The sequence below is a fragment of the Phasianus colchicus genome, chromosome 1 (assembly GCF_987193195.1).
Source record: "Phasianus colchicus chromosome 1, bPhaCol1.hap1.1, whole genome shotgun sequence".
Lineage (NCBI taxonomy): Eukaryota > Metazoa > Chordata > Aves > Galliformes > Phasianidae > Phasianus > Phasianus colchicus.
In genome coordinates, this window is record NC_143436.1 from 93,657,007 (window position 1) to 93,666,511 (window position 9,505).

The 9,505-nt window shown below is 42.8% G+C and overlaps 1 protein-coding gene across 2 annotated transcripts; it reads left to right on the top strand.

The window, feature by feature from the left end:
• Positions 1–4,443: 4,443 nt before the first annotated feature.
• CREG1 (cellular repressor of E1A stimulated genes 1) lies at positions 4,444–9,208 on the top strand. Of its 2 annotated transcripts, XM_031612593.2 has the most exons (4): positions 4,444–4,806; positions 5,135–5,254; positions 7,234–7,418; positions 7,957–9,208. In XM_031612593.2, coding segments are annotated over exons 1-4 (579 nt in total). In that variant the 5' UTR covers positions 4,444–4,533; the 3' UTR covers positions 7,958–9,208. The 2 variants fall into 2 exon arrangements, with proteins under 2 accessions (XP_031468453.2, XP_031468454.2); XM_031612594.2 differs by lacking the exon at positions 7,957–9,208 and having other exon boundaries at positions 4,446–4,806; positions 7,234–7,419.
• Positions 9,209–9,505: the final 297 nt, after the last annotated feature.

A 9,505-nucleotide genomic window follows, 5' to 3' on the forward strand; every position in this document is an offset into this window, starting at 1 on the left:
CTTTTGCAGCACTTGAATTTCTTCAGAAAGCTCTACTTTCACTGCTGATCCACTCAACTTTAGAAAACAAATTGAACTGGGATACTATATGGCATGGCTGCATCACATTCTATTAACACAGTGATGTGACAAATAGCAGCAGCAGCTATTGCTGGCTTGTTTCTAGACTGAAGGGTTCTTCACCCGATACGAGCTCTAATGTGCAACAAGACCTAATAGAAACACAAAGTTATAATCAGAACCAGGTTGCTAACACAGTCTCTGGTATCTGTGCTGGATACAACGTTTTTTACTACATCATACCCAAGCCAGTCCTACTGCACATCTCAGCATCACAGAAAGCAGTGTCACACCTGTCCTCTAACCAGGTTCCTCAGCAGGCAGCCCAAGCTCTGACTCAACAGCAAGATTTTCTGACTGAAAACCAACCAACGTTTCTGCTCCTTAGCAGGTTACATGCAGAGGAAGCTTGCATTGCTACTGTCTGTGTAGCAGCTGTTAAAAAGATAGAAGGAAGCTGAATGCTGGGCCAGTGCTACGTTCACTTCATCTCTCTTTTGAAATATATACAAACAAAGGGGCAGAAACTAAATGTAATTTGGGAACTTTGAGGACAAGAACAAATAAATGCATTAGGCATAAGCACACAATACCTTTTCGTGTTCAGTAAAATTCTGTATGGTGCAAAATTTCTTAACAGTAGCTGTACTGCACTGTCCAGTATGGCTGGTGTCTCCTCAGGTTGATAACTAACATTTTTAGAAACAATTTGCATGGTGGGACTCATGTGGCACCCAGTGCTGGCACTTCAAAGCACTGAGTACTTCAGGATTGCCAGAGCTGACTCAGAGGTCGATCCCTTCTGTCAAATGCAGCGGCGATCAACTTTAATCACTCTGGCTGTCATTTGGATGCAGAGAGCTGGTCTGGCTCACAAATCAAGCATTATTCAGGACCAGACTGCATGGCCTGCAAGCGTTATCTGCACAAAGAAAGGTTTCTGTTCATGGAGAGACTGCATGATCTAGACAGGAAGCCTGGCCCAGTTCCCAGCTAGGCTTCATCTGAAGAGAAAACTTGCCCAGCCCATCAAACAACCATACTATCTCAATGGAGCTGGCTCAGGGCAAAAGCAGTTACGAAGAGCTGGAGCATGATGAAAGACTGGGCAGGGTGGAGACCTCGCTGACTTTCTGGTTAAAATACACCTTCTCCAGAGACACGGCCCCCCAGATACATCCTCCAACCGATGAGATGTAAACTACACTAAAATTACAGTTTTTCCACTACCTGGCCAGTACCTGGAGGGAGTAAGTTGGTTCAATTACAGTAAGATTTTACCGTTTATTTGCAGTTTTGCTGATGTAAATGAGAACATAAGTTGAAAAGGGGAACTGGTGGCTAGCAATACTTTTCTGAATTTGTTATGCAAGGATCCTGGACGCCCCTAGACACATTGCATTACAACAGAGAGAATCCTTCTCCTTTCTGAGATCTATCTGAGGAAGTGAAAGAGGCCTAGACGTTTACTTCAGATAACATTGCTTCAGAGCAAGCAAAAGGAGCTAAAGACTGCTTTCTTCACCCTACAGATTCACCCAACAGCCATCCAAGAAGAAGGGGGCCAGTACAAGCCCCCTTCATTCAGTGCAGTATGCAAGGCAGTCTATATGCTGGTGTGTATTGCCCACAGCAGAGAGTACTCAGCCTAATAAATCCTGCTCTCTGCAGCACAGACAGCCAACACTACTCATGTCAACAAATGCAGTTCAGCGATGAGCGCCCACTGGATGCAGCCCAAATCCCCCAAGAGGGCTGTGAGCAGGTGTGCTTGCTGGCCTCTGCAAGCACTGTGAGCAGGGCTGGACAGCAGCACCCCATGGTGGCTGCTCACAGGGAGGGCTGCGGGACACTGCATGAGAGGAAAAACTTGCACGTGCAGTGGTACCGTCTGGGGAGAACCTCTGGTAATGTACACTCTTCTGCTGAAGTACAGACAGCCACATTTGGCATATACATTCTGCTAATAAATGTAAACTCTGTAAGGTATAAGCTTCCACCTTTATGCATTTTCTTTTTCTGCAGGAAAAAAACAAACAACAACAACAAAAAACTCCTTCCACCATCTCCTTTATCTCCTTTCCTTTCTATCCTTTCTCATTTTTGTGACATCTCTTCTTTCCTGTATTGACTCCACCAGCCACCTCCCATTTGCTCCCTAAGACACCGTCCTGTACCCCAGCAAAATGACCATGCACCCCCACCCTCCCCTACCACTTGACCCTGTAGCTGCAGTGGGGAGAGGATGAACCTTCCCTCTGGTTCTCAGAAGGCAGAACTGCTGTGAAAAAGAAGAGTGTTTGCATATATATATGTTGGTGGAAAAAGAGGAAGAAATATCTCTTCTTCAGCTAGCAAAATCTCTAACAAAAACAGCTTGTTGCAGTATATGTTCCTCATCTGTAAGTCCTAAACTAGCAGATTAGGAACTCTGGAACGTTTCTGTCCCTCTTTTCCATACTATTTTCACTTCTGCAGAACAGTTGCACTTTTTCAACACATTTCAATCCCGCCCCTCCTCCAAATGTAGCCCATAATCCTATCTATATAAAAGCATCCTTTCAAGCAACCTTCTTTTCTCTCATACTAGCTTCTTTTCTTGTCGTGTTTTCTCTCCAGCACTTTGCCCTGAGATAGAACTTGTTCTAAATCAGAGGCACGGGTGCTCTTATTTCTGTGCTACAGCAGAGCAGGTTTCTCCCGAGCATTGCCAGGAGAGGGCAGCAGTGGAAGGCTCTGTGTTTCAGCGTTTCCCCTTCCCCAGAGGGATGCCACTGCCTGCTCCCTGGAAGTGAGAGGAACACTAAAGGAAAAACAGTTTTATTCTGCCTATACACAGCTACAGGACAGTGCATAAATGGACCCGCGGTTTATTTCTCTTCGAAATGAGATGGCTTACTTGAGTTCAGCCCAACGAATGACTCCTCTGGCATACAGCGTCACTTCCACAGGCCTGTCAGTTCATTGGCCTGGCAACCCACAGCCAGATCCTTTTCACGTGCTCACAGCCTCAGCTGGTGCCTGGATACACACGTGCCATATGAAGAGGTACTTGGGGGCGGATGTCAGGTGAGAAGCATGCATGGTGAGAAAGAAGCCTTGATTGCAGCCCTGAAAGGCCTCTTGTAAGAGTCATAGAATCATAAAATCATAGAATCACAAGGTTGGAAAGGACCTACCAGATCATCTAGTCCAACACTCCCAACACAAGCTACTAAAGCATATCTTGTAGCTCCTCATTCAGATACCTCTCGAACACCTCCAGGGATGGCAACTCCACCACCTCCCTGGGCGGCCATTCCAGTGCCTGACCACTCGCTGAGAGAAAAAGTTCTTCCTTATGTTTAATCTCAACCTCCTCTGGTACAACTTGTGGCCATTTCCTCAGGTAAATGTAAGCATGTCACCTGCCCCGCTGAAGGCTTGGAAACCATTATGGTCTGGACCTGAGCATTTATCAGACATAAAGAAGGACTTCAGAACAGGCACGTGGGACTCATCTTTGTAACATAACACCTTCCATTAATACGGGTAAAGCTAAAGGAAAACTCTTGGCATATCAACTTCTGGGAGACTGAAAGTCTGCCTGTTTCAATGTGGCTTTTGGGGTTTGACTAGAAGGGCTCTGGGATGTTGAGGTGATCCTATTGCAAACAGAACTCTTGGAGAACAGGCTTTTGCAGTATTCATAGAAAGGCTCATCCTTTCTTTTCTGCAAGGCTGTTCTTTGGCAGATTCCATCAGAGCAGAATATTCTATTCTCGGCATTGTTACCTGGATGATTTTAGCTGTCATTCGCCTTTGCATACAGCTGGATCTTGAACTAGCAACTGACCCATCAAGCTCTGCCAGAGACTTGAATGTGAAAAAGAACCGAGAAGGCTGGCTATGGCACGCTTTATGCTTCGTTGCACTCCTGTTCTACTCCTCTGTTTGCACCAGGCATGCTGCAACGTGCTGCAGAATAACGCCGGAGAATATTTCTCGAACGGGCACGAAATCAATATTTGAAGTATAGAAACTTGTCATTTTTTGCTGCTGATCTCAGTTGACGCTACCGCAAACCCGGTAACTGTGGGCGTCAGCATCGGTTGCTCTACAACACTCTGCCCCACACGCAGTGTAGACACACTCCATTAAGATTGAAGCGGAGCGAGGCGCCCCTCTGCATCTCGTGAAATGTGATTGGTTGAGAGTTCCGGCGAGGCCTTTCATTGGCTGTTGGATCACCGTGGCCCCGCCCCATTCCCCGCTCCTCCCGACGGCGAGCCAGGGCTGTCAGAGTTGTTTACCACCTCCGGCAGCCGACGCGCTCGGCCCCGCCTCCCGCCATCTCCCATTGGCTGAAAGTCGAGCAAGTTGGCTTCGATTGGCGGAGAGCAGAATGACGCGCCCCACCCCGCGCCGCGTTGTAGTCCGTCGCCGCGTCGCTCGCGACAGTCTGTGGCGTCGGTGGCGGCTGCGGTGCGCGAGATGGTGGTGTTGGCGTTCCTGTGCGCGGCCGCGCTGGCGGTGTTGGCCCGGGGATCCATCCCTCCGCCCGAGGAGGCGGCGCGCATGGCGCGCTTCGTGTTGCACAACTGCGACTGGGGCGCGCTGGCCACGCTCTCCGTGCAGGAAGGGCTGCGCGGCCACCCCTTTGCCAACATCTTCTCCATCAGCGACGGCGCCCCAGGGCCCGGCGGCGGCAGCGGCGTTCCCTATCTGTACCTGACCGACATGGAGATCTCCGTGCAGGATCTGGAGGTGAGCGGGCGGCTGCGCGTGTCTGCGGCTCGGCTATTGCTCTGATGTGTTAAAATAGCTTGATTGTGCGTCTCAGTGGTGCTGATAGCCTGATTTCTGTGGTATGTAAGCTGTTAGCCGGCAGTTTCCTTCGCTGAGTTCCTGACATAGGTTTATCGGGCAGCTGTGGGGCGGTCACGTGGAGGGAGGCAGCTGATGGCGGATAGTGCTGACTAATGGTGAGTCAGCGCTCTTCGCAGTTAAGCAACTTTCTCAGAAAGCTGAAAATGTGGTGTAACTTGTTCTCGTGAAAGTACACAGCCCTCTTATCTTACCGTCTACTTTTCAGGTCAATTCAAATGCCTCCCTAACCGTGTCTTTGGCGCAGACTCCGTACTGCAAGAAGCACAGATATGACCCCCAGAACCCCCTCTGCGCCCACATAATCTTCTGTGGGAGCATTGTAAAGGTAAGCGGTGGGAAGTTTGCACTGGGTCAGTTTGGAAACTGAAACGTCCACGATGAAAACATCCAAGTTCATGCTTCACTCACGTCTTATAAAAGCGTGGTCAGGCACTGGAACAGCCTGCACAGGGAGGCGATGAAGTCACCATCCCTGGCAGTGTTCAAGAGGCATCTGGATGAGGAGCTACAAGATATGGTTTAGTGCTTGTAGTAGGAATGGTGATGGGAGGACAGTTGGACTAGATGATTTGGTAGGTCTTTTCCAGCCTTGTGATTCTATGATTATGCTCAGTTAGGTTCTGTGGCGCAGCTGCTTTGACACATGCATGACCCAAACTTTATTGAAGTACGTATTAATCCAAGCTGTAAAGCTACAAGCATTAACCACAGAAGAAGTTTACTCTCACCTGGTGCTGTTGCTGCCATAGAAGGAATTTAGAACTGTGTGTGTTGTTCAAGGAAGATGTTACTTCCATTATTAAAGATAATTGGGTAATTGGTGCAGATGAGGACTAATCATTGATGTCTTTTATGTGATAGCCTGAATTTATATTCGATGTTTTCATACTTCAGATTACATTACACTCCAGCAATCCTTGAATTGCCTTCATGAAGTTTGTCATCAATACTGGAATTATTTTAATTCCAGTATCATTTATTCTAAGTGCTCTTGTACCGTATCCAGAACTCTTGTTGATTTGACCCTTTAAACATTTGCACATTAAGTAGTCACAGGTTTCAGCTTCCATTCTCTTGTAGACTTTGTTATTTCATGGTATGTATGTGTGTGTGTGCTTGATTGCATCTAAATGCTGTTTGGTTTGTGGGTGTCCCTGACTGAGCAGGTGTAGAAGAGGTAAAATTATTCCTAAAACATGGCCTTCTCATAGTGCAACAGGGATACTTCTCTGTTTTGTGATTTGTTGCTGTTCCAAATAACATCCAAGATTATGGTATATTTTGTTGCTGCTTACTGATTTGAAGAATCATACTAATTTGATAATTTATATATCATTACAAATCTATCACTATTAGGATCGAGAACAAAACACTTTCTAGCCCTGGTTCTAGGCTCTTATTCAGTTTTTATTCTTCACAGAATAATACAATTCCCGCTTAAGTATTAATGCCAAAGACACTTAATTTTTTCCCCCTGGGTTTTGTTTGTCCAGTCAGGTTGTGCACACTTTAAATCTTGAAGAACATGGAGAAAATCTGAAAAAAAAAAAAAACCCAAAAAAAAAAAACATTTGTCTCCCAAAACATCATTCCGGATTACGTACTGAAAGCTAGAATTCAGACAATGCTTCAAGAAACAATTTAACATGAAGATTTAATTCTGTAAATGGATAGTTAACATAGCAATTTGTTTTTCTGTTAAAAAGTAAAAGCTGATGTCTTAATTCATACCAGAATCATTCTGTTGTCTTTTAATAACCAAAAGCAAAGCTTTGTACCTCATTATTCTACTATTTATTCACTGTCTCTCTAGTAAGAACTTTAAGTATCTATTTAAGATACTTTAACAGATGTCTCTGGACTTGGATAATTTTCATCTCTAAATTAAGTTCTTTGTCCACAGCATAGGGTGTGGTTTTATCCAGTTGTCTTTAGACAGATCAGTGGTAGGTTGGATATAGTCTTTATATCAGAGCAGAATCAATACTTTTTTCAAAGCTGTCAGCCTGAGTCTTTCTCTAGAGAACAGAAGAAAGACTTAATCTAATGTCAATGAAGTTCCTTCTTGCTCTTGCTTACTTTAAAATACCCTTTTGATTTAGTACTGAAAGCAACTCCTTTGGAGCATTTGCCTGTCTCATGTGCAGTTACACCATCCTAAGATAATTAGACTCTGCCACAGTAATGAGCGCTTTGGGGCAAAATATGGCTAAATGAAGGAGAGCGCTCTGTAGTCAGAAGTGTGTTTGAGATAATGTGTCTTCCTTGTGTCTCTATCTTAATATTTTGCTGGCTGTTGTTCAGGTGAATGATTCAGAAGCAGCCTTAGCAAAAAAGGCATTATTCACTCGGCACCCTGAGATGGAAAGTTGGCCTAAGGATCATAATTGGTTCTTTGCCAAATTCAACATCACCAATATTTGGGTTCTGGACTACTTCGGTGGACTGAAAATTGTGACACCAGAAGAATATTACAATGTCAAGCCTTAGTAAGTACTTAAGTTTGCACACTTGACTCACTACATTTGGAAGCTGTAATGCTTCTTATTAACAGTGTGTATTACTCATATCTGCTTTTTTAATATACATTTGTCTTATTTCCTGAAGTAGTCACCTGGATGCAGTACCTCAATCGTAATATATGTTTAAATAGGGTTCCCACCTACTTAAAGATAACAAGCATAGTATCTATAATTAACTCTCTATGGATAATTGCACTTCAGCTTAAAAGAGGTTTCTTGGGAGAAGAACTCCTGCAGAGTAAGCACAGTCATTATCATTTATTTGGGTTAATTGCAAGGCAAGTTAGGTTTTGGTCTAATAGTTAAACATAGACTGTTAAGCATTTATGAAGCTCTATCAATGGGATTGTAGCAATAATACATTGGTTATGAATCTTGTCATGATACTGAAGTATAATATATCAATAATAAATAGATACAATATATATATATACTATTTGTGTTGTCAGATACATTTTAGCACAGTCAACAAACACACATACTATTTCACTTTTATTCCTTGTAGGCAGAGGAAGATCCTTGGTGATGCTGATGTACAAATGGATTACTTTGGATGACTGCTCCATGAAAGATTTTCTATGTGTAGTAGAGCTGAGTTAATAATGCAAAAAATTCTTACACCTTGCATTGTTAATAAGCTGGTGTAATTCTTCTGAAGGACTTGTTAATTCATACTGTCTAACACAGATTGAATCGTGCCATGCTCAAAATCCTTTGTGCGTAAGCCATAACTAAATGTTGTTCAGTGGACACAAATCTGGAGTGTCTTAATAGTCCACAAAGCTGTGTTTACTAGCAAGTAAAGGATTAGTCTGGTTCTAAACTTTCAGTGCCTTAGTTACATCATTTCTGTTTGTAGGCACTCTCCAATTCTTTTTATTTTTAATACCACTTCACTTGTCAGTGGTATTAAAAATACCACTTTATCTGACACAGCACTACAGGGTGGCTCAGCTGACTGTAGACTGGAAAGCCTTGCTTATATTGCAAAGACAGATGATATATTGAGTTCTAAATTTTTCTTTCAACACCTGTACACTCACAATTTGAGCTGTTTTTCTGTTTTGCTAACCATGATTGGATTTATGGAAATTGTACGTGTACTTCAGGCTCACGATGAGTTCTTGGTAAGTCTTTGTCTAGTAGTGGTTGTATGCCGTGATTCATTGAAAGAAGTAATAGTAGTAATGAAAGTACCTGGCTGTGGTATATGAAGAATAATGGCTTGTAAATCCAGTGAGACTGATACAAAAAGAAGTTGTTTACGGACTTGAATTTTGAAATCTTTGGCTTTGCATTCTGATCAAATGACAACGTAGAAGCTTTTACTACTTTCAGTAGTAGAATTTGGTAGATTTTTTGTTTTGGAAGCTTAACACAGCAATTTTAGGTCTGTAATCTGAGAACAAGAAAGAAACTAATACAGTATGCAACAGATTATTCATCAACTGTAGAGAATGAAAAGTAATGAGAAGTGTTGAATGTTAATTCTGTTTCATAAAATAAGCCCTATACAATCATGGAAAAAATTGAACATCTTTTTATATCCTGTCACATCTCCCACGTGCAAAGTTCACAAATATTCAAAAGTGATTACGAACAATTAATTTGATTTTACCCCAAGCCTGGTCGACATAGTGAAGAATGTGAAAATGTAGAATCCTTAGAGGCAGATCCATATATTAGAATAGTGAAATTGATCACTTCCAATTATATCTACATAGTTATTGCATCATTATACTACTGCTCATCTTGTATGGGAAAGATCTATGAAAGCACTTTTGAAGTAAGTTGTTAAGTTTTCCTTCTATGTGAAGGGGAAAAAAGTGTGCATTTTACTGTGTTAAACACATTGTGTGCTACTATTTGGAATAATAAAAAAAAACTGAAGATATGGAAACAATTTATGATGATTAGATAACATTAAAATTAAATATGGTAGTGGAAATATTTTTATATAAGACATAACAATTATGGAAATTCAAATGATTTTATGTTGTGGACTGATCCTTTTGATGGGGACACGTGAATGTATTACCTATCACTCCATAACT